An 18085-nucleotide genomic window follows, 5' to 3' on the forward strand; every position below is an offset into this window, starting at 1 on the left:
ACTTATTGAAAAAAATAACTTTTCATCTGCTGAGACTAGCAGAGCATTTAAATGCCTTTCCTAGTAAACTGAAAGGAGGAAAAAAGAAAATCTTTTCTTCTGTGAGCACAGATTTCTACCTCCCCTGTACTTAGTAAATGAGACATAAATTTCCTCAGACCGTTCAACCAAAAGGTAAATCACAGCAGAAAATAGATCCTGATGCTCTGGAGAAAAAACTGGTCTTCAAGCTTTTATGGCATTATTTGAGGTGGATATTCCAAACAACTTCTTAAATTTATTTTTTCAGGGAAAAAAACTCATCCTAAAGTCTACAGATGCACTTTGCTCATTTTTAAGTGCTCTGTCAAAGTATAAATACCTTGATTTGGGGCAAGGTAACAGAATTTCTTGAGAAACTCTCTTAAGAAGTTCCAGGGAGGAACTGAGGTTTGTTGTGTCTGACGGACACTTAGATTACAACTTTGTCTTAGTTTTGGTACAGGCTTTGTTAGAAGTGCTGGATACTTATGGAGATGGGCAACTGGTGCCTCCTGAGTCTGGGGGGCCTGTGCCCCCCCAGCAGCCAGTCAGTGACTGGAGGGGATCCCCCCACAGCCAATCTCACCAACCAGGGGTTTCCCCCACAGCTGATCGTACCAATTGGCACTCCCACCTCCCCCCCTCCGCCTGTTACCTAAACAGGGAGTACTGACTGTCAGGGGGTACACCAGCACTCTCAGGGGTGCACCAGCGCTCTCAGGGGGTACACCCTACACATCACCACTGCTTATGGAATATTTGCTGGATACTGTAGCCCTCCATTGCCCTAGGCAGGACTTTCAGAAGACTAAAAGAGGTCCAGACACAAATTGAGCGCCTCCCATTTGAAGGCTGTGAAGTCTTTAATACAAGAATTAAGCCTTCATCCTTTGAAAGATGTAAGGACCATTCCTAGGAGTTGGTAAAGTTGCAGAAAGCAAGCATGCCAAGTTTACAAAGACGGTGTTATTATGCTGAACGTACCCTGCTGTTGACTAGTGTCTTTAAGCACTGTGCTGCTTTTTGCTGGTCCTCCAGGTAAAGTAATGAACACGGATCCTGGTTTTCTCTGATTAAAAAAAATGCCAAGTTTTTGGATTAAAAAAATTAACCCACAATCCACATTTTTCTGTGATTAAAATGAAAGACCGCTAGACCTCTTCTCCTCCTTCTTTTGGAGACTGTCTTTCATTTGAGAGGATCTTGGAATCAAATTGCCTTAGGTTTCTGAATCTGAGAGATTATAAATACAGAGTATTCCATTCCATTCCATTTCCCCTGCCCCTTCCCACCTCCCCCCCACTATTTTTTTTAGCAATCTTCTCACTTGAAATACTTCTAAAATAAGGAATACTCCTGGAGTTCAGAGGAAATGGGGGATTAGTTAGAATATGTTCTAATCCAGAAGAAGAAAGGGAATGTGTATCCACTCATATTTGAGATGTCTCAGCAAGCTCATCCATCATTTCAAATTTAGAATGGTAGCCCAAATCACCATTTGCCATATCTAGATTCCCAAAGTTGTCTCACAGCAACTCAACAGTTCCATTTGTCTTATCTACATCTCATCACTACTGTGGATCTCAGGATAAACAAAGGAACTTCATGATTGTTGCCAGCCCAGGAAATAGAAATTATAAAGTCTGTGTTAGATCCACAGGAGAGATTCAAGAACATATTAGATCTCTTCAAACAGCAGAAATCTCATCCACAAATATCTGTAAGATCTCATTTCACATTCCCAAATCATATAGATTCATGCATTTAGATCAGAATGCCAGACTTGACATAAGCTTCATGCTTGAATTTGTGCCCCAAAAACATCACATGTACACAAGGGTGCAGGTTCCTTGCTAAAGTGATGAAAGACATGGAAAAGACCCAGGCATATAAAGGAGTACCTTTTCCCCTCACTTCTGTCTGACAGAATGCTGGACATGGATGCCTCCATATCTGGGTAGGAAGCTCAACTAGACTACATACAAAACCAAAGTCTCTGAACTGTTGAAAAGACTAAGAAAAATGTTGTAGAACTCAGGGAAATTCACCTAGTATACACAACATCTCTTTCGTGCTAAGTGGGCTGAAAATGTAGCTCAAGATAGTCAATGCTGTAACAGTATTATGTCAACAGAGGTCTAAGCACTCATTCCATCTTTGCAAAGAAACTGTTCATCTGTGGTCCGTTTATCACCATATTAAGCCAGAATCTTTGCATCTACAAGATTTACAGCCTGGCTTAGCAGACTAGTTCAACAAAGAGTCCACAGATATGATCTCTTCCAACTTCTCAGGTACTCTTTTAATAAACTGTAAGGAATGACACTTGTCTACCAAGGTAGGAGTACTAGGCCTTTCTTTTAGGGCTGTTAAACACACAGTAGGAGCATCTACATGAGATGTTACATCACCATAGTGACGAGCTAATGTCACTATACCTCCTTGCTATGGCAATGTACTACCGGGCATGAACTGTGATGCTGATGCTACTGTGCAGTATTTTATTGCTCCTGCACTGTAGTTGCTAAATATAGCCATGCGGCATCATGACTGCACAGTAATGCTGGTTACTGCGCAGTCATTTAGTACTTGCATAGCTGTGCCCACTTGCTCATACTTGTCTCATGTAGACATGCTCACTTGTTTAAGTACTATGTGACTGGACAGTAACAGTTGCACAGTCTGCCGCATGTGTAGATATGCCCAGTATTAGTCATACCATTTGGTGACAGACTTCTCCTGGCTCCCAACCTAGAACAGTTTCACCTAGCCCAAAGGAGGTGAGAACCACTATGACTGATTATTAAGTCCAATCTTGCATTTTAGCTCTGTGCTGTACAAGAAACTTGAGTGGAGCCTGGGATCACATTTAGTGCAATTGGCATTTACAGAGCTTCATGGGACTGAAACCTGTTTGCTACAGACCGACTATTCAGGGATTTTAGCAGCTAGCAAAACCTTATTTTGTACATGCACACCCATTACCCATATTTGGCTAAATCTAGATGGATTTTCACAGCAAGTGCCAAAGGTCACAAAACTATACCTTGCCAATGTTAGTTCCTACATGTGCCTTAAAGATGGCTGTTTCAAAACTGAAAAAAACAGGAAAGTCATGAGTTCTTGCATGGATACAAGCAGCCTCTGAAAGAGAGCAAGTATACTCATATGAGACAGAAAACCAAAAACTGCCCAGAATGTCAAAGGCTTTAAAATTAAATCCATTTTAGGTTGGTAACAGATTGCCAAAATGCCAATGGCTATTCAATGGCCACCATTAAATTAGTTGATTTATTAGCTTTGAACATAAGTTGCTATAAATCAGTGTAGCTCTACTGGAATCAACTGAGCTAACCCAATTTACGCTACCTGAGGATCAGGCTATAAATTTAGGCCCCTGCTACACATTCCATATATTACACAATTAACTGGTTAATTGCACAATAAATTTATACCAGCCACACATTCAAAGAAAGACCCACCACAAGTGCAAAATAATTATCAAGATGTGTACTAATTTAGACCATGATTGGGTTTATCTGATCTAGGAAAGGGTTACCCAATCTCCTAACTGCCTGTATGCATTTGCAGTGAAGTACCAAAGCTGTGCTATTTTTACCATTCTGACCCAGACTGGGCTATTGTGGTGAGATCCCCACACCCACAGACTGGCTAGCACCCTCCCGCCAATTCCAACTGCCCCTTGCCCCACCCCAAGTTACTTACACAGCTCCCAGGAATGGCAAGTGGCTGTATGTGCTGCTCCTGGTCTACATTTAAGCAGCTTAAAGTAATCCATGTGAAAGTAGACCAGGTGCAGCAAACATCTGTACAAACCCTGAGAATATTGGTTTGGAAAACAAAACTTCCTAATATGTAAAGTTTTGTTTAGATTCACTGTAGGTATCAATGTCCTTGAGAAAAGAAGTTTTGCCGGTTTTTTAGAATTAATGCTGATTGTTTTGAGAAGCAGTGCTATTTTATTTTGGTAGTTTTAATGGCAATAATATATGTATAGATGGGTTCTTTATATTCTGTAATAAAATAAGTTCTATTGTTTTTGATGGAAAAGAATTATGAATTAAAACCCAGTCTTGAAAAATACAATAGTGTTGTTCATTTTAACATTTTCCAGCACTAATAAATGTAATGAGATGTTTACCTTTTCAAAGTGATATGAAGTGATCTATGCTCCTTCTGTATTGAGACATGTGCCCTGCCCACTCCTACTCCATGCATGCCAGATTCCACAACAAGAGCTACCTTAGCGATCCTGAGAGTGGGCCCAGAGCCACTCTTTAGAACATCTGAGACATACTGCTTATTCTTTACCATTTTACTTGAATACAAGACAAGGTTTTTTTCTCCCAAACAGCATGGGAAAAAAACTCTCATCTCACATTCACAAACAAGGACACATTATTTAATAAATTGTCTGTCCCCCTTCAAAAAAGATGCAGATGTTCCTTCCACACTGTAACTGGGCCTGGAGGCACTGCAATACCAACCCAGCACCAGGAGGGCCAGAGCCAGCTCTGGCACCCTCCCTTTGGTGCCAAAAATGTTACATTTGATCTTAGCCAAAAAAACTGGATTGCTGATGGGAACCTAACACAAGAATAGGTTATAGTGAAGCCCATCTAAATAAAATATATAATAATGCCCATTGAACGCAGACCCCCTCAGTGGTCACTCCTTTTCAAGTCAGCGTGCTGCTACATTGCATATCTTTTGACTTCCTCTTCACTCCCATAGCTGAACTACACCTTTCTTTCCCATTTCCAGTGATTCCTGATTCTTCACCAGGCTTAAATGTCTGGCAAATATCACAAAATGGGGCCCCAAACAGTTCACCTCTCTCATCCTGTCACATATGATTATAACAAATATATACACAGATGAGGCACAGGGCAACATGGTCTGCCCTTCAGGAGTTGGAGCTGGACCATGTTGCCCTGTGCCACATCTGTGTATACATTTTTGGAGGATCCCAGGACTCATAGCAAGAAAACCCAGTTCCAGTGAGTAGGCAGCAGAGGGCAAGGGAGCTAAGTCACCCCCCACATTTATTTTCCCTGCTGTAGTAGTAGGAGGGTCACAAATTCAAGGCAAGCCTCCAATAATTAGATTTTATACCTGGAAAATTATAGCAAATGTATTAATTTTCCATATATAGAATCTAATTATTGGGGCTCATCTTGTATTCAAGTAAATTGGGTACTTACACAACTCCCATTTATGTTAATGGAGCTAAAAATCAAAGACGATTTTTATTTGGATTTATTGGATTTAAGCACTTAATGATCACTGAATAACTATAAACTTAGTGGTTTAAAATCAGATTATTATTTTGGAAAATATGGATTAGACTAAACTGTTGCTGACAAAAATATTGTCTTTACTGGCATATTCTGTGACAAGGTATTTCCTATAACTGGCTTTCCATATAAAAATACACTGCATTCATTCAGGCTTCAAGTTTATTGCTTTTACCTGCAAATGTATTTTATGTACAGACCATCCTCTTAGGAATCCAAAAAAGGTGTGGTAAGGAAACCAACTGTTAAAGTAGAATAAAAACACCTTTTGGGTAATGTGCTATCAGATGTGAACCTTAAAACAATGTAAAAAAAAGGTGCAGGCATAATTTTTCTGAGACTGAAGAGATGAGAAGCACTTGATTTTTGTAGGTGAGAAGTGAAATGTTCCTCTCTGATTACTGATAGAGGCATGCTAAGGTGAATTTTAATTATGACTAAATTGTGGTATTACTCTTTCATACCCTGAACATCTGTTCCCTTCAGGAATGATGATTTATGCAGGCTATCAGTGAAGACAGCTTGCTACAGCTTATGTCACGGTTAGTGGGAAGCTGGTGGTAGTATTTCAAAAAATACTATATGGAGGCAGGCCAGTGTGTGTTATTAAGGTAATACGGAAGGGGAGCATGATGTGTCCATTTTTAATTTTGAAGCCAAATATTGACTTTTACGGTTTTTTTCTGTTTTCTTCCAGGCCATCTGTCATTAATGAAGAAAATAATCTGGACAGTGAATGGTTTGGTTTTTCCTGCTGGTGTCAAGAGAAAGAAAACCAACCCTGTACTTCCCTGTGGCATGAAGAGGCTTGTTGAGAAGTCCTCACTCAGAATTTTGGCATTTAAAAATTGCACAGGGCAGGATGGCTATGAGATAATTGCAGAACAGAATCAAATTGAAAAGGTAAATTTTATTACAAAATCAAAAATATCCTGAAAATAAAATACATTTGGCCTCAAATCTCAATGTTCTTTCTTTTTATTTCAACAAATGGTTTGATTAGATTATTAATTTGAGAATAGATATATTTCTAAAGCACTTAAAATATGTCTTCAAAATTACCAGAATCAAGAATCATTACCATGTTCCTAAAATCAGACGGAACCCAAAAACCCTTTTTATCAGCTAAAGACATTTTAAATTCTTTTGTGGATGTTTAATAGCTCCTGGGCTAATGTGCTTTGTTAATATAGGTTCCTTATACCAATACCTGCTTAAATAATCAGAGAAATCCATAAGTGCCTAGCTTTCAAGACACAGGGGTAAAACATATAAATCACATTGTCAGCATTCCTGTTTTTTACTCCATGTTATTTTTGAATTAAGTCTGATAAAGTAATTTTTAATTTTCACAGCCCTGGGGCCTGATTCACCTCCCGCTGAGACTTTGGAAAGATTTCCATTGCGTGCAATAGACTTTGAATGCCTGAAGCATTAACATTCCAATTATCCTGTTTTGTGAATTCCATTGAACTGGTTAACAAATCTCTCTAGGACAATTGTAACTTTAAATCATTAAAATACTTCATATACAAGGAATATCATATGTAGGCTGAGAGAGAAAGATCAAACCTCTTTCTGTTTTTCTGACTATTATGGTGTACTAGATAGCTTCCTACAATTGGTGTTTGATACAGACTGGGATTTTAAAGGTTACGGTATGTCCTTCATGAATCAGTGTTTACTAGAGGGGCTGTGTAGTCTCCATCTTTGGAAATTTTTAAGAACAGGTTAGACAAACAGTTCTCTGGAATGCTGCAGATTGGAATATCCTGCCTTGAACAGGGACTTTAGCTAGATGACCTCCTGAAGTTCCTTTCAGCCCTATTTTTCTGTATTTTTTTTTATGCCAAGACCACTCAGTGAGTTGTAGTCTTGCTATATCCAGCCATAGAGAAGAATAAATTTAATTGGAAGCAGATGTCCTTATTCCTTCTATGCACATATTGCTTGTTTACATGGAATACGATGTTTCAGCTTTTTATTAAATATATTAAAATATATCTTAACTGCTCTTTATTGCTTTTCTCCATTTGTTTATTCATTTTCTGCTTTCCATATTTCAAAATTACAGGGACTAACTGTCCACTTTCCTTCAATTTATTTCCTCATCCTCCTTCCTTCTCTTGGTGTTTTATTTTTCACCCGTAACCTCTATTTTACCCTCTTCATCATTTTGTCTCTTGCAAGTTCTCCTTCACTTTACAGTCACAGAAGATAGCTGTGGCAGACAAGTCCTATAAGCTCTTTGTGCTCCTCTTCTACATTTTTATAACACTGGTCTGCCCTTTGCCATGAGGACAAAGCTAGCTATTATATTAGAAAACACCATAGAAATATAATTTGAATGGTGTGTCCAATATTATTTTAATATATGTCTATAATTTGAATATATTTTTCTATCATTTGAATGGTGTGTCCAATCTTATTTTAATATATCTCCATCCCTATATCTCAGCATCCCCTACAGTCACTTCAATTCATGCTAAATACCAGGAAACAGAATGGAACCCTAAAGCACGTAGTAGGAGATATCTTTAGGTTAAAATCATTTTCTTTATATACTCCACTTCAGGAATCAGTTCTGCCACTTGAGAACAGTCTCATTTGCCAACCTTGTGATCAGCAACAGCTTGTCTAAGACATTAAAGACTCCTGAAGTGCTGAAACATAATCAAGTAGCGGAAAATCATCAGCCACTTTAAACAGTTTTGCCACCATGGCCCTCCTTCTCTGTGACCTTCCTTATGAAAAGGTTGAAGGTGTTCACAATAAGAGGCTAGTTACAGATATTTAAAGAAGAAGGAGTTATGTGAAGAAGAGGAAGAAAATAGTTAAAAATATATTGGACGAGCTTCTCCAAGATTATGGCCAAATTAACTCCTAAGTTGAAAAAGCCTGGGAGCCCACCAGGAGCTGGAAAAATGGTATCTCAGGGTACATATAAACCTGCAAAGCAACAATAACTTCAAAGCTTGTAGGACTTTATAGTTCATTAAAAGAAATAACAGCAACAAAATTCCAAGTGCACAGATGTGAAGAAGCACAAACATGACACCTAGGTGAAAGACACGACATAGCTAGTTTTAAATAAGTCTTTCTCACTACTCTCGAGCAAGTAGTTTTCTGAGAAGGATGAGCAACAAGACAGGAACATAGCAAGAGCTGGGTTAGTGTACAATGTACTTTAGATCTTGATGGATGATGCAACCCTTTCAGAATTGTTATCTACCAGTGCACGTTAGGGCACTTCTAAAGCTACTCAGACTTGAATTAGGGAATGGAAGAGGGGGAAAAAACCTAAAGAAAGACAAAACTTCATGGATAATGTGTTTTCCTTGTTATTACATTCATTATAATTCCTTGTCAGAATAACCATTAAGTTTGGTGCCTGATTATTCAGAACAATTGTTATTATTGGGGTAAGAGACATTTCTTTATTGTTATAGATCAATGTGGAATTTGTATTTTCAACATGTTTTTGATAATTGGCAAGAACACCTTTTCCTTCAGACTATTAAGCTACGTTTTTCTATATGGACACCTTGAAAAAATACGGCTTAGGATCTTCAATTTAGTGGCTTGGAATTTGCATGATGTGCACATAATGTTGTCAGTACATTCCTTTTCTTACTTCTGTTCAGCATTTTCCTGAACAATGACTTTTCCCAGGCCAAAGTATCGCTACTTCTGTCATCAGAAAAGTAACCTGCGTGCTATCCATCTTAGACTTCTTTCAGAAAATGACAGATAATTTCACTGGCATTACTTTTGTGACAGTTTCAGCTTGATGATTCAACTTTTTAGTGTACGTCAAAATTGCATTCAATGTACATTATTGCACAATATGAAAATTCAACTATAGTTGGCTTACATTCTCGGTTATCATGGTTACTACACAAATTGAAAAACTATGCTGAATATTAAAACATTCATTATTTTAAAAGCATGTGTTGCACACTGATATTTAAAAGAACTCTATCAAAATGATATATATTAAATAATTGAATTCACCTTCAGACTAAATATTATATATCATAAGGATTTTTTTTTAAATAACAATTTTTCCACTTATACTTTTAAAAATTAAAAATACCCTGATTTTTTTTAATGTTGCTGGGAAGTAATTCTGTAGAATTGTCATGGTGGTTTCATTGCCTTGCTAATCTTCTAGTATGTTTGTATAGGCCTGGGAATTCAGGTTTGACAAACTTGGTGCTGCCTAACCTAGCCACCCTAACCTAACAGTCATGATAAAAGAGAAGAAACACAGGTTTATAACAAAGTAGGGCTGGACAGGACTTCACAAAGTTTAGTTCAACTCCTTGGTCAAGGCAGGATCACCAGTGGCTAAACCATCCCAAACAATGCCTGTCTAACCTACTCTTGAAAATTTCTAAGGAAAACTTTTACTCTATGCTGTTTCTGACCTTCCCTGTCTTTGATGCACCTCTGCTTGTCACCTGGTAACTGCACCTGTTTGCGAAGATTGAAGTAAAAAAGGCATTAAATACTTCAGTCTTCTTTGCATCATCCATAGCTAGATTGCGTGTCACATTCTCTAAGGGACCTTTGGTTTTTTCCAGTCTTCTTGTTACTTTTGACACACCTATAGAATTGTTTTTGCCTTCCTAATTTTCTCCCTGCATGCCTTTGTGATACTTTTATGTTCTTTCCTAGTAGTATGACCACATTTCCAGTCTTTATAGGTTTCCTTTTTGAGTTTCAGCTCATTGAAGAGGTTGCTGTCTAGCCAGGCTGGCCTCCTGTTGCACTTCCCAGTCTTTCATTGCATCAAGATAACTAGCTCCTTAGAAGGGCCCCCTTAAAGTACAGCCAGCTCTCCTGGATTCCTTTCCCCTCCTCAGACTTACCCCAGCAGGGGATCCTGCCTGTTACCTGAGTTTGTTACAGTCCACTTTTCTGAAATCCAGTGCCTGTATTCTGCTGCTCTTCCTCCTTCCTCTCCTTAGGATCTTGTGTGCTATGACTTCATGGTCAGTGGGTGCACAAGGGTGCAGAACCTGTGGAGCCATGTGGCTAGGTAGCAGCCAGCCCCTGTCACAATCTATATGTGTGTTTTGTTGCATTTATAAATCTGCCATAAGACAGTCCATGACTACTATCTTACAGCAGAATTTATTGCATCCTAATACCGGCACATACGTAGACTGTGGCACTTTACTGTGGAGCTAGTTAGTCAATTCCTCAGTAAACCACACATGTAGATGCACCCACTGTCACCCAAGTTGCATGCAGATGAGAAGAGAAAACATACTTTAGGTATTTGACCTTGCACGTGGAAAACATTGTATGTGAAACTGCTTAGTTGTGTTAGTATGTAAAAATGAATCAAACTAGATTTTGTATTGATTATTGGGCTTCTAAATATTTTTACAGTTAAATATACCATTCCTTAAAATCCGGAACACTTTGGATATGTTGAATTAGGTTCAACATCAAACCAATTAAAACCCTGTAAGGGAGGCAAAAGACTCTTCAGGTGAAGGCAAAAATGACATTACTTCACCTTCCTCCCCATTGATTCTAGGGACCAAAGGGGCAACTACTTGAAATATAGTGAAGGCTTCCCAGAATTTCTGACCATGCTTTTTTCTATCCCTTTGCTCTGTTGAAGCAAACTCCATTGAGTAAGACCAAGGCTATAGTCTGTTAGCTGAACATCAGCTGGAAATAATGGTGAGCAAGATTGATTACACCAAAATCTGAGAACCAAGAACTAGAAGCTCCATGAGAGCTCATTAAGTCTTACAATTGAAAGGAAATTTCTACTTCCATCTAGCAGCAACTGTTATTTTTCATCTATTGCTAGCTGTTATTTTTACAGAGATGATAAAAATACCATCACATTTTAAGATGATTTTCAGAAAAGTTTAGGAAATGAAGAAAAAAATTGGGAAACACCTGTACTAAAATTCAGTTGCAAGGCTTTCAAGCCAATGAGTTCTGGAAAATTCCACAAATGCTTTTGTTTGTGTGATATTGGACTGAGGAGAAAGCAAGATGAAAATAAATCTGAGTACTTTAATTGAAATCCACTTACGGAACATATAATTAGATAAGGATAATGTTGGATATTTAGACATAACTTAAACTGCTGTTTGCTGTACCTTGCAAATTCCCTTGCTGAATTTGTTAATGAATATATAAAATTATTGCAGAAATAGAAGGAATCATTTGCAATAGAGACATGCTTGTGAATAGCATCTTAAATGTTAGTATAGTTTTCATTATCCACAACTGATCATTTTCTAAAATAGGGTCAAGTCCCTCAGGATTTCTGCATTTCCACTGAAAATGTTCTTGAATGTGTTCAATCTTGACAATGCAAGTTTATTCAAGTTTATTCTCAAAGACATTTGGATAAAAAAGACAGTGTACTGCCATCTGAACTTCTACCTTCACTAGAATTATATTATCTCCAAAAAGTTAAAGATTACTTAACATTAGTGACCTAGATTAATATGAAAGCAGCCTCCATTTTCTAGTTTAGATTTCTAGTTTTACATTTACTGGAAGAATTTAATTATGGGCGGGGAGGGTAGTGGATGTGACCTAGGTCCCATTTCTCCCCTTCCACAAGTATCAAAAAGGGAATCTACGGGTGTGTTTTTACTCCTTTCTTTTCTTAGAGGGCTCATTTGCTCCATTTATTTCAGTCCTAATAAGATGTTCTTGTGTTGTACTGTACCTCTACCATATCCCAATACCCATGTGTGTACATTCCATATTTTAATAAAAGAAAGCCACTTTTTATGCAGTTCAGTTAACTAATATCTGATACTAACATTTACTTTCTCTTACACCATCTATCTTATTTTATGGTTTGTAATAGCTTTTGAGTCAGAATGTATATGTATATCATAGAGAAGCTTCAGTCTCCACGTAAGTATTAGGTCAGTAGTACAATATGAAAACTTGGTTATGATGATAGTATTATTGTATTTTAAAAAAAAATCAAATTTCCACCACTGGAATGATGTAAATTTAACTTAAAGTTGTCATAGAATAATGTAATCAGAAAAGTAGGGCTGGAATGAACTTCTAGAGGTCATCTAGTCTATCCCCCTGCCTGAGGCAAGATCATCCACATCCCAACCATTCTATACAAATTCATTGTCTAACCTATTTACAAAACTACACAGTCAAGCCCAACACAGCCACAAGACATAACACCCTAACCTAGCACAAGCAAGCAGGAGAATCACAGAGACCAACATCCTGCTACTGCAAAGATTGTTAAAATATACTGGAGAGATCCAAGGAAGAGAGACCCCTCTACAGAGGAAGTCACCCCCCCCCCCCAAAGTCTGTACCAATCTGACCATGGGGTAAAATTCCTTCATGATCTCCAGATATGGTAATTGGTCTGAAACTGAGGGAGGGACAAGACCCTGTGGCCAGGAAACTCCAGGTGTTAGTCCCAGCAGCAGTGTTGGCATACCCTAGTCAAAATCCCCAGCTGGGGCCACAGCCAAAATCCAATGCTTGAGGAAAGTAAAGAAAACCCTCCTGACACATGCTGCAGAAGGAAGGGAAAAAATTACTTCCTGGCTTCATGTGGCAAACAACAAAGCCCAGAAGCATGGGAAATGCCCATAGTAGAAACATAGGCATAACTTTTCTTAGATCATCCTGACCAGTGCTTATCCAACCTCTTCTTGAACTTCTCCACTGATGGAGATTTCATAACTTCACTAGGCAGCATAGGCAGCAGAAGGGGGGACTAAATGGGCTTACCCTGCAAACATGGGACAGTGGTAGGACTGCCATCACTTGCCCCAAGCACAGCATGGCGCACCCCCCTGCTCTGGGAAGAGCCCAGAGCAGCCCTAGCCTCAGCCCGCAGTGGCAGCCTGCCTCCCCCCACACAGATCTGTGGGCACATGCCTCACATGCCCTCCCAGGGTGTGCACAGTGGCGAGAGCTGCCAAATAATTTTTTCTCCCTCCGCCTATCCCAAGCAGTCTATTCCACTGTCTCACTGTTCTAACAGTGACATTTTTCCTGATACCCAGTCTAAACCTACCTTGTCATAAAGGAACAACTCAAGATTCTTCTGACAAAAGAAGGGTATTTCTAGTGGTATAGTATCTATCTTGCCAGATTTACATCTGCTTACCCCTACAGGGGGAGTATTGAGGAGTGTTGAGGAGGGCTAAGGACATGTCAAAGGCTAAAATGGGTCAAACCAGCCTCTTAAAATAGCCTAAATTAGAAGCTGGCTTCAGACTTGAAGTAAGTGGTACAGCTGAGGATCAAACTTTTAGGTATTCCTTGAAATAGTAATGTTTTAATATATTGTATGTTATCTATGTACATATTTACATTATATTTTTCATTGGCTTATAAACAACTTTTAGTTATTGATACTGATCATATCAAAACCCTAATTTTTTCAAAGTATATTTTTATCACTTTATCCTATTTCAGATTTTGTAAAAAGTATTTCCTTACATTTTTTATGTCACATTTTTTTCCTGCTTATCTTGAATCATTTTTTTCAATTGACAATATAGGACATATATTTGATCATACTTAGTATAGATTTTGATGTATGGACCATAATATTCACAGTTAGATTTAGTATGAGGACCAAATAGTGTTTACTTAGTCTGTCTCTGTGTTTTGGTCTCTCCAAGAATCGCTAGCTTTACATAATTAATTTAATCCATTTAAACATTATGTTAATAAATTATTTAGATCATAGATTTTAAGTATATATTTTTCATGATTTTCCATGTTCTTAATATGTGTGTTAAATAGGATAGCAGTTTAATTAGGTGTAGTAAAGGCAGTTCTTATATTTTTATTAAGTTTTTAGATGAATGCACAATGAAAATGAATCTTACTTCACCAGCAGAATCTCTCTACAACATACATGGAGAAAAAATTGAAAATATCATAAATGGTAAGTAGAAATATATACATCGCATACAAGTGTTTGTAAATTTGGGGCCTTATTTGCCTAATTCGGGAATTCAAAGTAGACAGATGGATGGCTGAAATAAAACTGAGACTAGCCTGTAGGCAATGCACAGAATTCCACAAATTACAGAAACTCAGGAAATAAATATGCTGATATAACTATTGCCAGGATCTTAAATATACTTTGTTTTTATAATTTTGTTCTTCTTTCAGTGCATAGATCCCTACTTAGTATGTGTGCACCCAGTGCACCAATCAGAGCTTTCTCTTGAAGTTTCTTTTGGGTCAATGCATTCTCCCTGCATATTTTTTTCAGGCCCTTGGCACTACCTTTAAATACTGAAGTCATAGAGTCCTTTAAATGTTGAAGTAACTGAGCTGACTATACTTTTGTTCTTCAGTCTGGCACTGATGGTGGCACCCTAGCTACATACTGGCAGCATTGAAGATATATAGAGAGGCAAGAGTGGCCACACCCTTCCTTTTTTGCAAGCTAAGATGTACTTATGGCACCAGTAACATTTGAAACAGCATCAGTATCCACTGCAACCTCTCCTTTAATACCATGATCTACGTACCGATGTATCTCAGTGCCAACTACAAGGAATCTCCCTCTACCAGTTTCATTGTGGACTCAAGTGCCCACAGCAACAGTATGTTTGGTATCAACTTCAGTAGCAATCTGGGAACCAACTTGTCTCCATTCCATTTTATTCTGCCCCAGCTGTCCCAATAAATTTTCGCTTTCATTCTTGGATTTGGAACTATTACCTGATAGATCTAAGAGGCCTGTAGTCTCAACCTTTATTTTAGATTTGGGAAGTGTTTTGCTCCAGGTATAATAGGCAAACTCATAGTTATTGGTCCAGAATTAGGTCTCTGTGTAGTTTGAATCTGGTACAAGAAGCTCCAGTCTCTTAAAATATTTAATCCTTCTCTCCAGATACAGCTCAAGACATCTTCCTTCCTTCCTTCCGCTTTGCATGCCTCAGACCAGGCTCACTTGGAGCTATGTGGTGCTATCCTGAGTATAAGACTCCCCGGCTTTCTATTTCTTTTCTTTTCTGACTCCCACCTGTCTAAAGGTCTTTTGCTTTTGTCTACCTCACTTTCTGATTTTTTTCTTGCATTTTTGCAGTGTTTTTTGTCCCTCTGTTCTCTGTCCCCTCCCTCTTCTACTTCTGGTTTCTCCATCTAAAAGTTGCATTTGTCTACTTCGCGGCTTCTTTCTTATTGTTTCTCTTTCTTTCTTTCCTTCTTTCCTTCTTCCTGAGCTGTTCTTTATTTGCTGGTGGCCGAGTGGGGCCAGGGCTTGGTTGACTTCGTGGGCAGGGTGGCAGCCTTCCACCTACAGGCCCTCCAAAGGCTCCTCTACAGTGAGGACCTCCTCCCCTGGTGGCAGCTAGCTAATTTGTTTTTGCACTGGGTGGGGGGCCTTGGTTTTGGCTGGGAGCTGTTCCTCCTAGATTCCACCCTCCTTGCCTGGGATGTCCTCCCGCCCTTCTATCAAAGCATGGTGTGGTCCTGGTGAGCTGCCTTCTGCCTCCTGCCCCAAGCCAGCCATCTGTGGTTTCCACAGTTGCTGCAGGAGCCCCTGGTGTATAACCCAGCCCTGCAGCACAGTCTGCCAAGTCTCACCTCTAGCAGCCTTGTTGACCCCCTCATCTGGTCACATACCATCCGGCTGGGACACCTTTTCGACACGACCCAGTCAGACTGGTTGTCAGCTTAGGCTCTGGCCAGCCACTTGGGCATGCACTCAGTCCACTGTGCTGCCCACTTCCTAAGGCCATTCTCCCATAGGATGTGGCAGCCACCCTGAAGGAGCACCTCTGAGCACGGAGAGCCCTCCCTGCCGGGGATGTCCTGGGTGAGCCCTTTCCACCACTGCCCGTTGTCCTGGTTGTGGATAGTAACCTGTGTGGTGGGCCTGCCACCTTACTGGCTCTCCCTGTGTCTCCTGACAGTGGTACCAGGATCCATTTCAACATGCTCCCTCAAGGCCTTGTATCTGTGGGCAATCTGGGTCCGCCACGCTCGCGTCCTTGTCACTCGGCATGGTGTGGCGGAGGCACATAGCAGCACTGGTGCTCACGCCAGTCCACCCCACGTGGCATATACATAATAAGCTCCCTCATCTCCAAAAAGACCAGTGACCTCCAGTGGCAGTTGCTACATGACATACTGGCCACCGGCACTCTCGTCCACCACATGGACCCAACTGCATCAGTGTCCTGTCCCTTTTGTCCAGGGGGAATGGAGGAGGACCTTAACCATGCCTTACTCAGATGCCCCCGGCTGTCACAGCTGTTAGCTGCCCTCAGCACTTTACGTGAGGCACTAGGTTTGGCCTTCTCAGAGGCAATTTATTTGCTTTCCCTCTCCTACTGGACAGTCAATGGGGGTATCATCTGCCTGGCCAACTTCTTACTTGGCCAGGCTAAGATGGCCATCCTCAAGAGCCACAGGAACCGACTTGCTGGGTCCAGCTCAGGCAATGCCCTGCAGCTCTTTCAGTTTTTGGTGCAGGCATGCCTGTCACTAGAGTTTGAGCACTCTGTCCTCCAGCAGATGGTGCTCGCCTTCCAGGCACATTGGGGTTGCTCTGCAGTGTTGAAGGTGGCCATTTAGTCCTTGCACTGTGATACTGCTCCTCCCCTTCCTGGAGTACCAGCAGAGGTCTTAGCAGGCTGATGTTGCGCTAGATATTTTTGTTTTTAGACTATGAGGGCATGGCTTGCAGGCCAAAGCCCTAGTCTTTGTGTGTTGTACCTGGGCCTCTGTGTGGGCAGTGTTTTATTACTTTGTTGGGTTGTTACCCCCTTTTTCCCTTAATAAATCTTTATAAAAAAAGTCTTTCTTGTTTGTCTGCTGTGGGGACTTATCTTATTTTATCTTTTGCCTTTCAAGGGGTGCTAAGTATCCCTTTTCTTTTTTCCTTTTTCATTTTTTTCTCTTAATTCCCTCACACCCCTCCCTTTTTTTACCCATCCCTTTCTGTATTGTATTTTTACAAGGGTGTGTGCAGAGGGCCTGGACATCACAGGCATCACTGTCTTGTCACACCTCTAGACACCCAGGCGATGAGGGTGGTGATTTCCAACATCTCCCCACACCTGTCCAACTGGGAGCTGGCCAAGGGATTCCTACACTGTGGGGTTCCTACAAGTCCCTTTCACCAACTGACAATCGAAAGCAAGGCCCAGAAGCTGAAGCATGTCCTGTCTTTTTGGAGGCAGGTCTTGATGCTCCTCAGGGAGGCCCCCCAGTCTCTGCCTCACTCCTTGAACCTCATGCTTGATGGGCAGAGGTTTGTGATTTATTTTTCCTTCAGGGAGACCACATGTTTCTAGTGTAGTAGCTCTTCCCACCTAGCAGCCCAGTGCCAGTGGGGGAACATCATCAACTGCAGTGGTGCTGAAGGATGGTGCATCCACTTCTGGGACACAGGCCCTGCCCAGTGAGGCTGGGATCTCTTCCCAACCTCTTTTCACCCCCATTCCATCTGAGAGGGCTGGGGTCTCCAGTGTGAGAACACCATCCAGCAGAGGGGCTCAGACTACTCCCCAGCCCTCTCACCCACCCATCCCACCTATGGTGCCCACCCTCCTGGTGCAGAGGCCCCACCAGGTGGAAGGGCTGATGTCTCCACTTGCCCCCTGCCCATCCCGACCGCCCCAGCCAAGGCAGCTGGGGCAGCTGGTGACTGTGGTGCCAGGGCCCTGTCAGATGATGGGGCTTGAGACTCCTCCTGGCCACCCTCCACCGTGGCCTTGTCTGAGGTGGCTGGTGATCCA

The 18085-nt window shown here is 40.6% G+C and overlaps 1 protein-coding gene across 1 annotated transcript in view; it reads left to right on the plus strand.

Annotated features, from left to right (window-relative positions):
- DCDC1 (doublecortin domain containing 1) overlaps positions 1-15376 on the plus strand; it is a 78457-nt gene extending 63081 nt beyond the window's left edge. The window contains exons 7-9 of the mRNA XM_019551509.1: positions 6037-6242; positions 14178-14271; positions 15232-15376. Coding sequence (XP_019407054.1) covers positions 6037-6242; positions 14178-14271; positions 15232-15356 — 425 coding nt within the window. The 3' untranslated portion in view covers positions 15357-15376. The remainder of the gene's footprint in view (positions 1-6036; positions 6243-14177; positions 14272-15231) is intronic.
- The last annotated feature ends 2709 nt before the right edge of the window (positions 15377-18085 follow it).

The sequence above is a fragment of the Crocodylus porosus genome, unplaced genomic scaffold, assembly GCF_001723895.1.
Source record: "Crocodylus porosus isolate Cpor-Errol unplaced genomic scaffold, CroPor_comp1, whole genome shotgun sequence".
In the NCBI taxonomy this organism is placed as follows: Eukaryota; Metazoa; Chordata; order Crocodylia; family Crocodylidae; genus Crocodylus; species Crocodylus porosus.